The sequence below is a fragment of the Saccostrea echinata genome, unplaced genomic scaffold (genome assembly GCF_033153115.1).
Source record: "Saccostrea echinata isolate AGI-Se365-2 ecotype Australia unplaced genomic scaffold, CSIRO_AGI_Sech_v1 ptg000053l, whole genome shotgun sequence".
Taxonomy (NCBI): Eukaryota; Metazoa; Mollusca; class Bivalvia; order Ostreida; family Ostreidae; genus Saccostrea; species Saccostrea echinata.
This window is the reverse complement of record NW_026889802.1, coordinates 420,755-439,353: the sequence shown is the minus strand read 5'-3', so window position 1 is coordinate 439,353 and position 18,599 is coordinate 420,755. Positions and strand designations below refer to the sequence as shown.

General features: G+C 34.5%; 1 protein-coding gene across 1 annotated transcript; it reads right to left on the bottom strand.

Moving 5' to 3' along the window:
- Positions 1–6,746: 6,746 nt before the first annotated feature.
- On the bottom strand, positions 6,747–18,447 carry LOC133204382 (Fanconi anemia core complex-associated protein 24-like). Its single transcript, XM_061340101.1, has 6 exons — positions 18,275–18,447; positions 17,552–17,691; positions 16,090–16,242; positions 13,500–13,641; positions 12,668–12,699; positions 6,747–7,698 (listed from the first exon to the last, which is right to left on the bottom strand). Exons 1-6 carry the CDS (start codon positions 18,393–18,395, stop codon positions 7,633–7,635), a joined length of 654 nt encoding a protein of 217 aa, XP_061196085.1. The 5' UTR covers positions 18,396–18,447; the 3' UTR covers positions 6,747–7,632.
- Between the last annotated feature and the right edge of the window lie 152 nt (positions 18,448–18,599).

The following is an 18,599-nucleotide window of genomic DNA, read 5'->3' as shown; positions in this document are numbered from 1 at the left end:
TGGACTTAGAAAAATTCCAATTATTTGCAGTTTCCGTTCATTTTCTTTGCAGAGGTTGCACATACTGAAATGAAATTTGGTATACAGATTTATCATAAGAATATCTAGGTCAAATTCTGTTTTGGGTATGATCAAGCAATTTTTTGTCAGAGTTATGCCCCTTGGACTTAGAAAAATTCCAATCATTGGGGGGGGGGGGGGGGCATAAGTGTTTCACAAACATCTCTTGTCTTTGCAGAGGTTGCACATTTGGTTTACAGATTTATCATAAGAATATCAGAATATCTAGGTCAAGTTCTGTTTTGGGTACGATCGAGCAATTTTTGACAGAGTTATGCCCCTTGGACTTAAAAAAATTCCAATTATTTGCAGTTTCCTTTCATTATCTCTGCAAAGGTTGAACAAATTAATTACTGATATATCATGAGAAACGATGTGATGTAGATGACTATTTCTGGTTGATGCATCTCAGATAGTACCGGTCGATGACCCCTATTGATTTTAAGTTCAAAAGGTCATTTTCATTTCCACGTACACTGCCCACAATGTGTACTGCCCATAATAAAAGCTTGTGCACCCTATGATTTATGTCCAAGGGGGGGGATAAGTGTTTCACAAACATCTCTTTGTGTAATAGAGACAGTTTTGTGCCTCCAAATGGATTTGATCCTGGACCTCTGACATGCCAGTCCTGTGCTCTATCAATTGAACTAAAGGGTTAACCCACTAGCCCAAGCTAGAAGGATGCCATGTATCTTACACTACCACATTTGTACACATTTGTCCATAGTGAAGAATATCTTAAATGACAGATTAATAATAGACTGATTTTTATATGCCCGTCCTAATACGAGATGCATTTTGGTATGGCATTCATTTCTGTTTGTCTGTCTGTTAGCTTTAATTGTTTTTTTTTTAACTTCAATGCTACGAGGCCTAGAATAATCAAACTTTGTCAGCTGATATATCTTGGGTAGAAGGTCTGTCGCACATTAAAAGTAGGTCCCTATGACCTTTAATAAAGATGATATGGCCAAATATGGAAAAATCCTGACAGGCTCTTAGCTGGAAAACTCTTAGACCTAAAAATCATCAAATTTAGTCAATTAAAAGCTTAGATAGAGGATGTGTCACATCCTACTTGAAGGTCAATGTGACCTTTAATTAAAGTGATCGAAATTTTAAAAAATACTACCGTATATACTCGCCTATAAGTCGGTTATATTTTTTAAGCTTATATTAGAGGAACTGACCCTCTAAAATACCAATCATTTTATAACTCGCCTATAACTCAGAAAAAAGAGTTTTGAAACAAAAAGTTTAACTCCCAAAAATACGACTTATAGGCGAGTATATACGGTATGTTTTTAAGTTACAAAATCCCAACAAATGTAAGAGTATTGTAGTAATTATATTAAAAAATGTTCTTTCAAGAAAATACTCATTTTTTTCATAATATACTATACAGCAATCATAAATATATAATTTCTTATGTTCAATAACAGGGAAAATTCCACTTGTCCCATGAGTGTAATTATCAAGCAATAGTGTTTCAATGCACATTTTGATAAGAGACAAATTCCAATCTATCAAATTAGAGATTAATTAGTTTAGGATAAGAAGATTTCTGGAAGAGCATCTCTGACCAAGCAGGTGCTATCTTTATCTCTTAGAAATTGGGCAGAGGAATCTGGCCTCTTTTTGCAACTTTTCACATCTGTTAAAATAAGTTATTGAATTTTTAATAGATAAATTAAAAAGTTCTTATTAGCTAGCCTTTACTTTCAAAATTAATTTTGTAGCAATTTTTAAAAATTTATTTGATATTGTATAATATACCATATTTTTAAGTTTTGTACCAAGGATGACATGATTTTCTTCCTTGCACTCTGATCTGTTTATGATAAATGAACAATATTTGACTGGCGTATCATAAACTTCCAAACTGAGAACTTCCAATCCACTACGTTTTCAATGACTGAAATGGTTATATGTACTTCAGCACAATTTGAATATATGTATATCAGGTGCTACTTTTTGCACATGGCTACAAGAAAAAAAATCTTAAATAAATGTATTTGTTAATTGACACAATACCTCTCTGCTCTAAATCTTGAAATCTATCGAGATTCTAGGATACAACATAAAGGACATATCATTTTATTTCTTATTTAATTTTTGATGAGACTGTAGCTAACTGGTTGAAATACTTTGGTACATGTTTGGAAATTTTCCTTTGAATTTTTTTTAGATAACAAGTCTGCAATTTAAGGAGACAGAAGCTGAACCAGACATGACATGATATCAGCAGCAGCGTTCTTTTAAACTGATTGAATAATTCTGTTTTCTTTGATAGACAAAATAATGATCATTAAATTTGAAATAATTTGGCCAGTAACTTTGCCTTTATTTCAAAAGAGAATTAAAAAAAACATGACATACAAATATTTTTGTTCTAATTAAATCTAAGCAAAAAAATGGTGACTTTTACAGGAAAAAGAGAAGTAAAGTTAATTAAAATGCAGTTATTAGCAACAACCCTGGTGACTTAAGAATCAAAACAGTATGTGAGCATGCATAAGTAAAACATCATTTACAGACATTATAAATTCAGTCTCAAGTAAATTTAAAACAGATTTCATGGTCACTCACTTGGGCACCATTGGTTGTCACATGTGGTCAATTGAGTTTTTTTTTTCACTGAAAAATATTCAAAAAATCTTTGCTTACTGCCACCGTGCATACAGAAAAATAAGATTTTCAAATGGCATCATGTTATAATTTATTTTTGATACATGACCAATTAAGCCCACTCTGGGATCAGAATGGACCCTAGGGCCACAAATTTTACAATTTTGGTAAAGGGCTAAATACGCTTTATAATCATGTTTGCTAGATGTCCTGCAAAAGTTTTCTTCACTATTTTTTTTACAAACAGAGTCAAACCATGTTTTCATTCACATCAATTTCTCTTCTTCACTGCTATTCTTACTTTTAAAAAAAATGATTCATTGACCACTGTTAATTAAATATGACTAAGAACTCTAGAAATTGCTATGATGGCATAGCTGTTCCAGGAATCGCTAGATACTTTATAGATAAAATTGAAAGTTGTTCAAATTTTGCACAATTACATGCATCATGTCACCACTGAAAGGGGGGTGGGTGGGTGGTGTATCTGAACACAGACATAAACTACAGGCGCGGATCCAGGAATTTTTTCGAGGGGGGGGGGGGTTCCATCCCAGTCAAAAAAAATTCTAACCCAAAAATTTCTTGACAAGCAAAAAAAAAAAAGAAGGTAAAATCCATTTTCCAAACATGAAAAACACCTATTTCATGGTGGTGTCCACATTTTCCAGGGGGGGTACAAAGTCATTTTTTATTTGCTTCAGTATATACTTTTTATAACTCTGCACAATTCCTGCCCCCCCCCCCCCACCCCCATGTAGTGAAGATTCAGGTTTATTCAAATCATGACCCCCAGGGGTAGGGTGGGGCCACAATGGAGGATCAAAGTTTTACATAGAAATATATAGAAAAAATCTTTAAGAATCTTCTTCTCAAAAACAGCAAAGCCATGATGAGTCATATTTATATGGAAGCATCTTCAGGTAGTGTAGATTTAAGATTGTTCAAATCATGACCCCTGGGGGTATGGTGGGGCCACAATGGAGGATCAAAGTTTTACATAGAAATATAAAGGAAAAATCTTTAAGAATCTTCTTCTCAAAAACAGCAAAGCCATGATGAGTCATATTTATATGGAAACATCTTCAGGTAGTGTAGATTTAAGTTTGTTCAAATCATGACCCCCTGGGGTAGGGCGGGACCACAATGGAGGATCAAAGTTTTACATAAAAATATATAGGAAAAATCTTCAAAAATCTTCTTCTCAAGAACAGCAAAGCCCTGATTGGTTATATTTATATGGAAGCATCCTCAGGTAGTGTAGATTCAATTTATTCAAATCATGACCCCCTGGGGTAGGGTGGGGCCACAATGGAGGATCAAAATTTTACATAGAAATATAGGAAAATTTTTATAAATCTTCTTCTCAGGAACAGCAAAGCCCTAATTGGTCATATTTATATGGAAGTATCCTAAGGGTATAGATTCTATTTTGTTCAAATCATGACCCACGGGGGGTAGGGTGGGGCCACAATTGAGAATCAAAGTCTTACATAGAAAAAAAATCTTCTTCTGAAGAACTGCAAAGCCATGATTAGTCATTTTGATATGGAAGCATCCTCAGGTAGTGTAGATTCAAGTTTGTTAAAATGATGATCCCTGGAGATAGGATCAGGCCACAATGGGGGATCAAAAATTTTACATAGGAACATATAGGAAAATATCTTCTTCTCAAGAACAGAAAATCATGTTTAGTCATTTTGATATGGAAGCATCATCAGGTAGTGTAGATTCAATTTTGTTCAAATGATGACCCCCGGGGGTAGGGTGGGGCCACGACGGGGGATCAAAAGTTTTACATAAGAACATATAGAAAGAAAATTTCTTCTCAAGAACAGAAAAACTATGTTTAGTCATATTGATATGGAAGCATCCTCTGATAGTGTAGATTCAAGTTTATTCAAATGATGACCCCTGGGATAGGGAGGAGCCACAATGGGGGATCAAATTTCTACAAAGGGATATATGGGAAATTTTTTTTAAAAAATCTTCTCAAGTGCAACAAAGCCATTTGTTAAATTGACATGGAAGCATCATCAGGTAGTTTAAAATTCAAGCCCCCCTTTCCCCGGTAATCTTTTTAATACTAATTTGTGCTTTTGCCTATCTAATGTGCTCAGGTGAGCGATGTGGCCCATGGGCCTCTTGTTTTTTTGATGTGATTTCTTGGTCTTAGGTCTTTGTACACGTTTTAAAAATTTGCTGTTGTGATCTCTCTCAAAATATCCCCAATCTGTCAATGTCTGTTGCATTTCACTGAATGAATTGCAAAGTTTTGCAGTGATTTAATAAACAAGAAAATTACTCAATTTAACACTGCTGGGTAGAAAATTATCTGTTGTTTTCAATTAATCATCTGAAACCAGATAGAATTTTTTGTACAGGGGTATGTAAACTTTAATTATAGTATACAGGTTTACAGGTATAACGATTAAATTGCAGGGATGTTTTAGACAGCAATGGCATCTTATGAACTATTTAACTGGTCAATTGTTGCATTTCAGTTTTAAACATGCTACTTATAATAGTTTTAATTTTAAAACATGGAAATATTATTGAATATGCATGTTTATTTTTCACACTTTTATAAAATTATTTTTATTAGTCCCCTACCGGTGAAACCGGAGGGGACTATAGGTTTCCTCTGAGTCTGTCAGTCCGTCAGTCTGTCCCACTTGGTTTTCCGCACTTTTTTCATAAACGCTTGCAGATATTGAGCTAATTTTTGGTATGTGTGTATCTTGATGAGTTACAGATCACGTTTGCATTTCGTTCCGCTTCATTGATTTTTGACGGAATTACGACCTCTTCAATTTTTAATGGTTTTCCACAATTTTCTTCTAAAAGCTTGCAGATATTGAGGTGATTTTTGGTATGTGACATTACCTTGATGAGTTATAGATCAAGTTTGCATTTCGTTCCGCTTCATTGATTTTTGACGAAATTATGGCATTTTCAATTTTTATGGGAACCAGATTACACTTGCCGGTAGGGGACTAGTATTGCTAATGCGATACTCTCAGAATGCTTGTTAAACTTGCATTAAACTATCAATTAACTGGTTATGAAAATTGTAACCTGTTACAATCTTTCCAACCGATTAGTCATTAGTCATTGCCATCCCTAATTTTTACTAAAAGTGACATTGAACTTAACCAAATAACCTTGCGTCAAGGTTATGACACATCCTTATGTCCTAAGCAATCATTTTGTCAAGTATGAACTTCCATTGTCTCTCCATTTTAATAATTGCACTGAAAGGTCCCTCCAAAACTTTTGAGGAGGGAGGTTATAAATATATGATTTACAGTACTTAAGAATGCCCTCATTTACTGTAGATACCTTGATGTTTATTCTTAGGATGAATAACACAAACATTTATTTTTTACCTCCTTTCAAAGAGTTCCAATTTATACATTTGACAAATTTAGGACCTTTTAGAAAGCTTCCATAGAATAGAGTATCCAATAATACCTATTTATTATTTAATAGCAATATGTGCCCAAAGCAGTTTTTAAGGTCATACACAACATACATGCACATGTTTTTTTTACAATGTACCTTTCCCAGATAATTATCCAAGACATTCTTATAATTATTTTTAAATTATCAGATGTTCTTAGCCCAAGAAGAAAATCAGCACACATTACCAGGAGTTTTGAACAGATATTAAATAATGAAAATCCTTGTGTTTTTACAAGAAAAATTAACCAAAATATAGTTTTAGCCGACATTTCCTCAAAATTTGATTCAGAGGAGGTGTACAGTATTACCAGGCATCATAGAACCGCAAAAAGTCCTTCAATTATTGGAACTCTTATGGAATGGAATAAGAAAATAAAGTTCAAAACTACATTACGTATGCCCTTAATTCATGTTTCAGAAGAGTATCAGATCTCCAGCAAACACTTATAATTTGATCAACTTAACATAATACAGTTTTTTCTTCATTTTGAATATTTCATTACATACTTCACAGCAATACATGTATTTGAAAAACAAAGAAATTTAATATGCTTGTGTTATTTATCCTTAAAACATACAATTAAAAAATATGCTAGTTGATGTTTATTCATATAAGTTTATATATACATGTACAAACAAAATGCCCATGGGCCACAATGCTCAACTGAGTCACTATAGCCCCCGTTCTTCATCAACATTTTTTTTTTCCAGATATATTCCTATGTAAAACTTTGATCTCCTATCGTGGTCCCACCCTACCTCTGTGGGGTCATGATTTGAACAAACTTGAATCTACTCTACCTGAGGATGCTTCTATATTAATATGACTAATCATGGCTTTGCTATTCTTGAGAAGAAGATTTGTAAAGATTTTTTCCTTCATATTCCTATTTAAAACGTTATTGCCTATTGTGGCCCCACCTTACTCCTGGGTGGGGGTGGGGGGGGGTGGGGGGGGTCATGATTTCTACTCTACTCTTCCTGAGGATGTTTCCACATGAATGTGACTTATCTTGGCTTTGCTGTTCTTGAGAAGATTTTTAAATATTTACATATATATTCTTTTGTAAAATTTTGATTGCCATTTGTGGCCCAACCCTACCCACTAAGGGTCATGATTTGAACAAACTTGAACTTACGGTACCTTGAGGATACTTCCATAACAATATGAGTAACCATGGCTTTGCTGTCCTTGAGAAGAACATTTTTTTGAAGATTAGCCTATTTATTCCTTTGTTTGCCCTTTGTGGCCACACCCTACCCCTGGGAGTCATGATTTGAATAAACTTGAATCAACTTCACCCAAGGATGCTTTGTGGCAAGTTTGGTTGAAATTGAAAAATCCAGTGATTCTTGAGAAGTACAGACATAATACACAATAAACAAACAGACGCAGAACACACTTCTATCAGAAAAGCTCACTTAAGCCTTTGGCTCAGGTAAGCTAATAAGGCACTCTGTAGAAAAAAGAAATCATCATTTCTTGTTGATAAATTTCTTAACATTCTCAGCACCAGCTTTGCCTATTATCAAGGAGAGTTCCTACAAAAGAAAAATGTAATCATTCAAATTCTAGCAGCAAGATATGACAACATTTTATTTGAAAAAAGCAGTTTCACCCCTGCAAAAATTACACATTGTAAGAATTAATGTGAATACCAAATTAATTCATTTCCAAAGTGAAATTTTCATTTGCACTACTGCTATAAGAGTAAAACTGTTGAAAATATATCCTCCCTTCACTTTGCTTTAATATGACCTCTAATATCTGATTGGAAGCATGTAGAGTGCAAGTGTGAAAATGAAACACTATTGGCTTTGGAACTCGCTGATGTCGAGTAATGAATAGCATTATCAATTACTGTATATATTTCATTACTGAATTATGCAGAAAGGAAAATATGATATTCATAATTCGAAATAAGGATAAATATCTAGTAACTAGAAGTCTTCATGCACTTGATCTAAACTGGTTTATATTCTTCGGACAGGGGGAGTAAGAAGATAGACTGTGACCAAAACATGTCAAGTACATATGATTCCATCTTATTTACCCTGTCCCTTCTAAGCAGGTATGTGAAGGTGTTGGGATTGCTATCATCCTAAAACCTTTCACGCTAATATTCAGCTGTGAAAGATCACTATTCCAAATGCATTTCAACTGACAGTTACACACTGTTAAAACTTTAAAGTACATCTAATTCTGGCTTTTTTTTCCACATAAAAAATCTCAGTCTGTGAATTTTCTTCTGATCTTTCCATATGATCTTTTGAAATGAAATAACTTTTACATACAAATTTAAGGTTGAGTAAAAACCCTCATCATTGATGGATACATATGTGAGGTTGACCATGAGTTTCTGCATTCTCAGAAACCTTTTGATAAATTTTTTGGCCAAATTACAAATGTACCAATCAGAATTCTGAAATCTTCTGAATTACTATCAGAATCTTAACAAATGTTATAGTACATAGTAATTTTAAATAAGAGAGATAACTCTTTCTTAAACTTTGTCTTTGGAATGTTTTACCTTGCACATTTCTACAAAAAATTACTATATTCTCTCTCTCTCTCTCTCTCTCTCTCTCTGTGTGTGTGACTGATCATGTATATCTCAAAGTTCAAATGTTAAGTGGGGCATTTTTTGTACATTACATGAAATAACTAGAAATATGTCCATAGGAAATGAATGCCCCACCGAGGGTATATTAGTAATGCAACATGAAAATTTGTATTAGTGTATGAAATTTGATGAGATAATCTTGAATAGTTTCTTTAAAATTGAAATCTAAAAAGTTGGATATAGATGATAAATTCTCGCCAAATTATGTATAAGTGCATAAACTTACATAAATATATCTTAAATGGTTTCTTTAAAATTAAGCAAAATGCAAATCTAAGAAAAGTGAGGTCAAGGTCACAGGAAAGTTCAAAGTCAAATGTTTTTGATGCAGTTGAATACTTCTCACAAATATGTATCAGCATATTTAAGCTTGATAAAAATATTTAGAATGGTTTATTTAAAACTGAGCTAAACACTAATTTAAAATAAATGAAGTTAAGGTCAAAGGAAAGGTCAAGGTCAAAAGTTTGATAAAAATATTATGAATGTTTTCTTTAAAACTGAGTTAAACACAAATTGAGAAAAGTGAGGTCAAGGTCAAAGAAAAGGTCAAGGTCAAAAAATATTGATGCAGTTGAACAGCTTAAATCAGTATGTATCAGCATATGAAGTTTGACACTAATTTAAAACAAGAGGCCCAAGGGCCTTAACGGTCACCTGAGTACAACAATTTAGAGGATCCATAAACTGATAAATGAAGCTTTGTTGGAAAAAAGCAAAAAAAATAGTACAATTAAGATCATCAAAATAATTGTTCTAGTATCTATCTATCTGTCCCTCATTTATTACTATTACCATGCAGACTTTTAACAAAATGTCTAATACCTGTCACATTGACCTCACTTGGCCTCTGAAGAACATTTAAAAAGATAAGTTATTTTTGTTTCATTTTTATTCATGTATTATTTCCAAGTCTACCTGATCATTTAGACTAAGAAAGTACTTTTTGTATTATACAATAAATGTTCTTGCATAATTCTCTTATTCTATTAACCTTTCAAATACATTATCTACAGTGATTAATTATCAAAGGTGAATTGCAAAGGGAATTAACTTCACTCTGTAGAATACAAATTGATAGAGCCCTGGCCAGGACCAGAACACTTGACTAAATGGTCCAGATGTTCAAAATTCTGGTAAAAATACCCTTGCTTATTAAAACTTTTACTTTGTTTGCCTCCAATATGCTCAGGAGCAGAGAAGATCTTCAAAGAAATAATGCATTTTCACTATTTAAAACAGCCCTACCCTAACACCAGAACGCATGACTCAGGGTCATGAAATTTACAAATTACATGTAGTTGAAGATTTTCAAATAATTCACTAGGGCTGTATCAATATATGGATATATCGATACGTATCGACATTTAAGAATGTATCATATCGAAAAAATAACTTCCAATACGTATCTGACAGGCGGATTTTCTCATAATTCTGTGAAAAAGTTGGGAATTTCAATCACCAAACATTATATTTTCACTGTTTTGAATTAGAATTGATCAATAATGACATAATCATTAAGGAGATAGCACATCTTAGATAAATACTATTATACATAGACAATTTTATTTTAACATGTTGTTTTTACAGTCATTAAAAGTTTGAATTTGAAGTGTAATTTGTAGAGAGAGTGAGACAAGCCCTTCGAAATGGATTATTAAACAATTGGTTTTTATAAAAATCTTGCAGTAAATGATTTATAAGACTGTTTTGATAGACTTATTAAAGAATCCAATATATCGAATATCGCAATATAAAATATTGTATCGAATCGTATCAATTTTTTTGCTCAATACACAGCCCTAGAATTCACCCATTTTCACTATATTATCAATACCCCCCCCCCCCCCCCCCGAGACACAACAGAACCCCTGGGACCACAAGTTTTAAAATTTTGTAAAAGTGTCCTTGCTCATCATAACTATACACTTGTTTCTTTGCTTTATGACCAGTAGCAGAAAAAATATTTTGAAAGAAATTATGAATTTTCACTATATAATCAATAGAGCCCCACCCTAACATCAGAACCCCTGACCCTGGGGCCATGAAATTCACAATTTTGGCAGAGGCAGCCATGCTCATCATAACTATGTGCTTAGTTAGTTTATTCAATACCCATGAGCAGAGAAGAAGATTTTCAAAGATTTAATGCATTTTCACTATATCATCAATAGAGCCCTGCCCTAACACCAGAACCCCTGACCCTGGGGCCATGAAATTCACAATTTTGGAAGAGGCAACCATGCTCATCGTACCTATGTACTTAGTTAGCTTATTTAATACCCTGGAGCAGAGAAGAAGATTTTCAAAGATATAATGCATTTTCACTATATAATCAATAGAGCCCCACCCTAACACCTGAAACCCCTGACCCAGGGGCCATGAAATTCACCATTTTGGCAGAGGCAGCCATGCTCATCATAACTATGTACTTAGTTAGTTTATTTAATACTCAGGAGCAGAGAAGAAGATTTTCAAAGAATTAATGCATTTTCACTATATAATCAATAGAGCCCCGCCCTAACACCAGAACCCCTGACCCAGGGGCCATGAAATTCACCATTTTGAAAGAAGCAGACTTGCTCAACATAACTATGTACTTAGTTAGTTTATCTAATACCCAGGAGCAGAGAAGAAGATTTTCAAAGAAATAATGCACTTTCACTATATGATCTATATAGCCCTACCCTAGCACCAGAACCCCTGACCCTGGAGCTATGAATTTCACAATTTTGGCAGAGGGCTCAATGTTTATTACAATCATGCCAACAGTTTGACTGCCTGATTTCCAGGAGTAAAGAAGATTTTTAAAGATTGCATTAATTTTGGTGGTTTTAGCCCCACCCCTCAGGCCCCAGGGGGGCAGGGAACATGAAATTCACAATTTTTCTCCCCCTTCACCAATAGATGCTATATGCCAAAATTGGTTGAAATTGGTTGAGTGGTTTCAGAGAAGAAGCTGAAAATGTTTAAATGTTAACGCATGACGACGGACAAAAACGGATGGCAATAGGTCACCTGAGTGACTCATGTGACCTAAAACGTGAGGTCAAGGTCAAAGGAATGGTCAAGGTCAAAAAATGCTGATGCAGTTGAATAGCTTTCATCAGTATGTATTAACATATGAAGTTTGACAACACTGTATTGAATGGTATCTTTAAAACTGAGCTAAACACTAATTTAAGAAAAATGAGGTCAAGATCAAAGGAAAGGTCAAGGTAAAAAAATTTGATGCAGTTGAAAAGCTTACATCAGTATGTATCAACATATGAAGTTTGATAAAAAAATATCTTGAATGATTTCATTAAAACTGAGCTAAACACTAATTTAAGAAAAATGAGGTCAAGGTCAAAGGAAAAGCTAAGGTCAAAAAATATTGATGCAGTTGAATAGCTTACATCAGTATGTATCAACATACGAAGTTTGATTACACTATCTTGAATGGTATCTTTAAAACTGAGCTAAACATTAATTTATCGAAAAGTGAGGTCAAGGTCAAATGAGAGGTCAAGGTCAAAAAATGTTGATGCAGTTGAATAGCTTGCATCAGTATGTATCAACATATGAAGTTTGATTACACTATCTTGAATGGTATCTTTAAAACTGAGCTAAACACTAATTTAAGAAAAGTGAGGTCAAGGTCAAATGAAAGGTCAAGGTCAAAAAATGTTGATGCAGTTGCATAGCTCTCATCAATATCTATCAGCATATGAAGTTTGATAAAAATATCTTGCATAGTTTCTTTTTTTAACTGAGCTTTGAACAGAGCTAAAGGCAAAGTGTGATGGAAAGACAGACGGAAGGACAGAAAACCGACATGACAAACACTATATGCCCCGGCCATATTCATGGCGGGGCATAAAAAAAAGAAAGAAGCTGTAAACTACCTGATCTGAAGCGCTGCATATATTTTCAATACCTAGAAATAAAGAATGATTGAGTTAAATTCAGACCACAAAATGTGGAATTTTTCAGTGCATTCTCTATTAACATCTGCAAGGTGTTTGCGGGAAACTTTCACTCAGGTGAACGCATAGACTGTCTACCACTTTACGTCACTCATGGGAATAAATGGTTCAGTGGCTCACATCACTGATGATACATGTATGTAGGTTAAAAAAAGCTTATATGCAGATATTCACACGGTTACGCTTCTATGAAAAGAACTTTAAAATGAGATTAACGCTTGTAGCTCTAATTTAATTTGACAATATCTCCTCAGGTTCTTACATATATATATATATATATATATATATATATATATATATATATATATATATATATATATATATATATATGTCATATATATATAGATGCCCCACATTCCTTTAACATTAAAATGTTAAATATATATTACAATGTATCATGGTCTGTCAAATGACTGGTGAAAAAAAGAGGCCATGCATCTGTCATACTACACTAAGTCTCATACTAAACAATGTTTGTTTCTACACACTCCCTACATCAATGTACGAGGTTTGCTACTTTATTGTTAACAGCATCAACTACTTCCAGAAACTCTTTTCTTCAATGAATAAACAGACAAGCATCAATAGGTATTTTGTTCAACCAATGTTTTGTATCAGTAGTGATTTCTATATACAGTGCATAAAAATAACCGAGCTGATTTGCTTTCTGATAAATCTGTAGCAAATGCAAGCCAAGTAAGTTTTTTTTAATGTATTCAATCATGTTTAAGTCTGAAATATTATCTCTTACTTCCAAGTCCTTCCAGCAGCGCTCGAGCTTTGACACCTCCGAGGCCTGGAATACATTTGATTGTGGCCAGTAAAGCTTCATCTATAGGATAGATCTTCCTCCTCAGAAATGGATTGGCATTTGTCTGACTCTCACTGACTACCTAAAACATATGTAATCAAAGATTACGAAGCTCACCTCGACGAATGTTATCTTTAAGTAAGGCAGATTTCACATATTTTTTTTTTATTTAGTGTACATCCCAAAATCAATGTCCATGCAAGTTTGGTTTAAGTATGACTTATAGTTTCTTGGAAATAGACCTGTTCAAAAAACATTTATCCTGTTTACTAATCAAGAAAATTTTGGTCAGTTCCAACATCCAAAGTAAGTCTGGAACTTTTCATCCTTAGATGCACCATCTATGCAAGTTTACCGTAATCATAACAGGCCATAATGTTATAAAGCTACTCCAAAAAAATTATCCTGGTCACTCATCTGGAAAATGTAGGTCAGATTCAGAATCCAAAGCAAGTCTGGAAGTGACCATCCCTAGCTACATCATCCATGCTAATTTGGTTAAAGTATGGCTAAAATTCACTCATGTGGAAAATCTAGGTCGAATCCAGCATCCGAAGCAAGTGTGGTAGTGTCCATCCCTAGATGCATCATCCATGCAAGTTTGTTCAAGGTAGAGCTTTCTAGTTAATTGGGAATGGACCTGCTCCAAAAACTTTAACCTGGTCACTCATCTGGAAAATCTGGGTCGAATCCAGCATCCGAAGCAAGTGTGGTAGTGTCCATCCCTAGATGCATCATCCATGCAAGTTTGGTTCAGGTAGGGCTTATAGTTACTTGCAAATGGACCTGCTCTAAAAATTTAACCTGGTCACTCATCTGGAAAATCTAGATCAAATCCAGCATCCCAAGCAAGTGTGGTAGTGTCCATCCCTAGATGCATCATCCCTGCAAGTTTGGTCCAGGTAGGGCTTATAATTACCTGGGAAAGGACTTGCTCCAAAAACTTTAACCTGGTCACTCAACTGGAAAATCTAGGTCGGATCCATCATCCGAAGCAAGTGTGGTAAAGTCCATCCCTAGATGCATCATCCATGCAAGTTTGGTCCAGGTAGGGCTAATAGTTACTTGGGTATGGACCTGCTCCAAAACTTTAACCTGTTCACTCATCTGGAAAATCTAGGTCAGATCCATCATCCGAAGCAAGTGTGGTAGTGTCCATCCCTAGATGCATCATCCATGCAAGTTTGGTCAAGATAGGGTTTATAGTTACTTGGGAATGGACCTGCTCCAAAAACTTTAACCTGGTCACTCAACTGGAAAATCTAGGTCAGATCCAGCATCTGAAGCAAGTGTGGTAGTGTCCATCCCTGGATGCATCATCCATGCAAGTTTGGTCCAGGTAGGGCTTATAGTTACTTGGGAATGGACTTGAACCGGGACGCCGACGCTAACGCCGACACCGACACCAGGGGTATAGCATAAGCTCATCTCGACTTCGTCGAGGTGAGCTAAAAACAAAACTGCAACCAATGACAACATCCTGAATGTCATACACATCCTTAAATTTATATATGCTTGTAATTAATTAACAGTTCCTCCCTAAACAATAAACAAGTAACGCACAAGCTAATGCAGGTTTTATGACAGGTCCATGTACCTTGACACATGTTGAGTATACCTTGACACATGTTGAGTATACCTTGACACATGTTGAGGATACCTTGACACATGTTGAGTATACCTTAACACATGTTGAGTATAATGCAATACATTTGAAGAAACATCCTCAGGTATAGAAAAACTTTAATGATATCCAAAAGGATATGATTTGAACAATTTTTTACAGTACATAAGTAAAGCAACAATCTATAGTATTGCTGGTCTTGCAAGAAATTTTTTGAGATTTTTTTTTAAGCATTTATATTGTGATTTAAGTTAAAACATTGTTATGTCCCATCCCTGAACTGGGGCCATAATTTAAATAAACATAAATCTACAAGAAGATGCTTGCTATGGCCATAAGACAGCATATACTATCATGTTACCAACTCAAATCTCCATTTAAAAGGAATCCTCTACATATCATTTATCATTCTATACAAATTGTTCTAGAGAGGAATATTTCTAAATGAATACACTGCAATGTTCTCTTTATCCTCTGATTTTCTTCTTTTGGGAAGGGGCTTGTTCCTTTATTTAAATAAATGAGAATCACCTTTATGCAAGGGTGCTTTGAGACAAGTTTGCAAAATTTGGCCAAGAGATTTCAAGAAAAGGTTAATGTCTTTTTTACATTCAAAAATTATGGTGCAAAGTTTTTACCAATGACAAAAAAAACCCCGACAACAATCAGTAATCTGAATCACTATTAACTATTTAGTAGAAATTTGGACTTACCATTTAAGACAGTATAGAAGATGCCTGGTTTGACTTACCATTTGTGACAGCATTGAAGCTGCCCCTTTTTGACTTACCATTTGTGACAGCATTGAAGCTGCCCCTTTTGACTTACCATTTGTGACAGCATTGAAGTTGCCTCTTTTTGACTTACCATTTGTGACAGTATGGAAGCTGCCTTGTTTTGACTTACCATCTGCGATAGTATTGAAGCTGCCTCTTTTTGAGTTGGTACAGGAATGATGGTGAAGCCTAGATCCATGAGACAGAACTTCTGGACATCTGGGTAATACTGACCACTGGTGGAAGTCTTCTCTGCGAGCACCACTGCCTGAACACGGTCAGCCTTTAATCAAATCAGTTCACATCGGAGTAACTTTATTTCACAATCTTTACTTCATTGAAATAGCAGAAGTTATGAATATTAATATTTGCAGGGTAACAACTGCATTTCTAATGTTCTAAAAACAAAATTCTTCTTTCACTAAAGTAAAAAATCAAATTGTTAAAAAACACAATAGAAGTGTCCATAAGATGCAAGTAAACCCTGTGTATGCAAAATCTTGCCAATCTATATCTTAAAAATTGATGTATTATTCAAATAATCCAAGATTAATCATGTTAATTTAACTGACATTTTCCAAATTGTAATATCAGTTCCAGGATTTACCTTCTAATCTAACAGAATACAGAAAGAAGTGAACAGTATTCAACAAAGGACAAGAGACATTTAGGGGCCAAATTTGACCCCTCATTTTACATAAAATCAAAAACAAGTAAAATTCCTATAGAATCTGATTGTTACTTGGTTCAAACCTGGAGCATTGATTTTGATTTATATCATTCATAGATTGTCAGAGGTGATAACAGGTTGATGAACATGAATGGAAATATTTTCCAACATATATTTTCGAGACTTTATTAGTTTTGATGAATTTTAATTTCTATTAAGACAACTTTTACTCTCAAAACATTCTATAGGCCAGAGCTCTAACTAGCAACTACTTTACTGTGATATCATCATTGTTCATGGGGGACCAATATTCATGGATTTTGTGGGTCACCTTTTCCACAAATTTACATCCCCATGTATTTACACAATATCACCATTTTCAGAAAAATGGAGAGAATTTGGATTAAAAGTTGGCGATGTTTTTACAGTGTTTTAAACATGTGTTACGACTGTAGCTTTGCTAAATGAGTTAATTAGATGAAACTTACAGATAATCTGACAATTTTACTTTGTGTTTTTCCAAGATAATTAATTATAAAAGCATTGGGAAAAAACACTGCCAAATTGGGAAAAACTGAACTCATTTTCAATTGGGAATGGGGCCGAATTTTGGCCCCTGAGAAGGTACTGATAAATCCCTGCTGCAAGTCGATGTATGATTACAGCAAGATTTATAGCAAAAAATACGTGAATATAAATTTGGTGGAAATGCTAGCAAGCAGTCTATGTTTGCTAAAGTAAATAATTTCTTGACCGTAAGAAATTCCTGTGAAGTCTGTGTATGCTATCACTGAAAAGCAATGTTCATTTTAAAGCAGGATAATTTTAGGCATTAGGACATGGACTATTGCATTGACCATAGTCTCCAAAAAGAGGTGGTTAGAGCCCCTGGACTACCTTTTCTTTACATGTGATTTCTAACCTTTCTCAGCTTGGCTAACTTTTTCTTTTGGCCTGAGAATGCCACTAAGTCTGGTTCAGTGAGGTAGACCACACCTAGTCTACTGGAAGGAAAAAAGTCTACAACTCCAAGATCATCTTCAAACAGGACCTGTACATAACCTACAAAAACAATCATTTATCATATCAGTCAAAGTACCACTTAAAAGGTTCTTTGTCCATACCAGTGGCCTTACCAATAGGTTTATGTTAAGTTGTTACAACCACTTTATAACTATGATGATGTTTACATGTAATCTTATTAATGTGTATCGTTGTATGAAATTTTGATCAAAATATCTTGAAAAGTGAAATTAAAGCGATCATTCATTTTGCAACCAAGTCTGTTGATTTTAGTGATGAGTCTGTTGATCTTGATTTAAGCTGTTTGTTTGTGTTTTTTTCCTTCAAAATTAATTCTTAATGAATTAAGGTCTTTTTTCACCCTTTCTGCCACCCATGGTCGGGTTTACATCCGCAGACGTATGGGTGGGGGTGGGGGTCCGAACCCCTCTCGATTTTTCAGGTATTAAAACTGACCTACCCATAGTTTGGACCCCCCCCCCCTTTCCATAGGAAACACGGAACCCGCTCAAAATGGTAAAGACTTAGAGAGCCATAAATCTGTAACTTTACCTTTGAAAAGAAATTCGGCATCTATTCCTATCATGATAAGTCATACATGTATGCATGGGATATGTCTTACTTTGTAAACTGTGATGCAGTTCCGAATTCCTCCACTTCTGAGAAGCAATTATGTGACCAATAGGAACGTTTATGTTGCGAGTTTTTTCCACAAGGGAAGAAAGATCTAAGTCGTTGTCCATTACTTCATTATCGTTGCCCTAAAACTACTTTGCATACACCTGTGATTTGTGATCATCAATGATCACAATCATTTTTCCCGCACAATGGGGTTTTAATTAAATGAACAACGAACTCAGAATCAATAAAAAACAAAATGTTGACAAATGATTTGAGCATCCAAAATATTGTTTGGGTTTTTTTTTATTCGAAGGAAGATAAGTCAT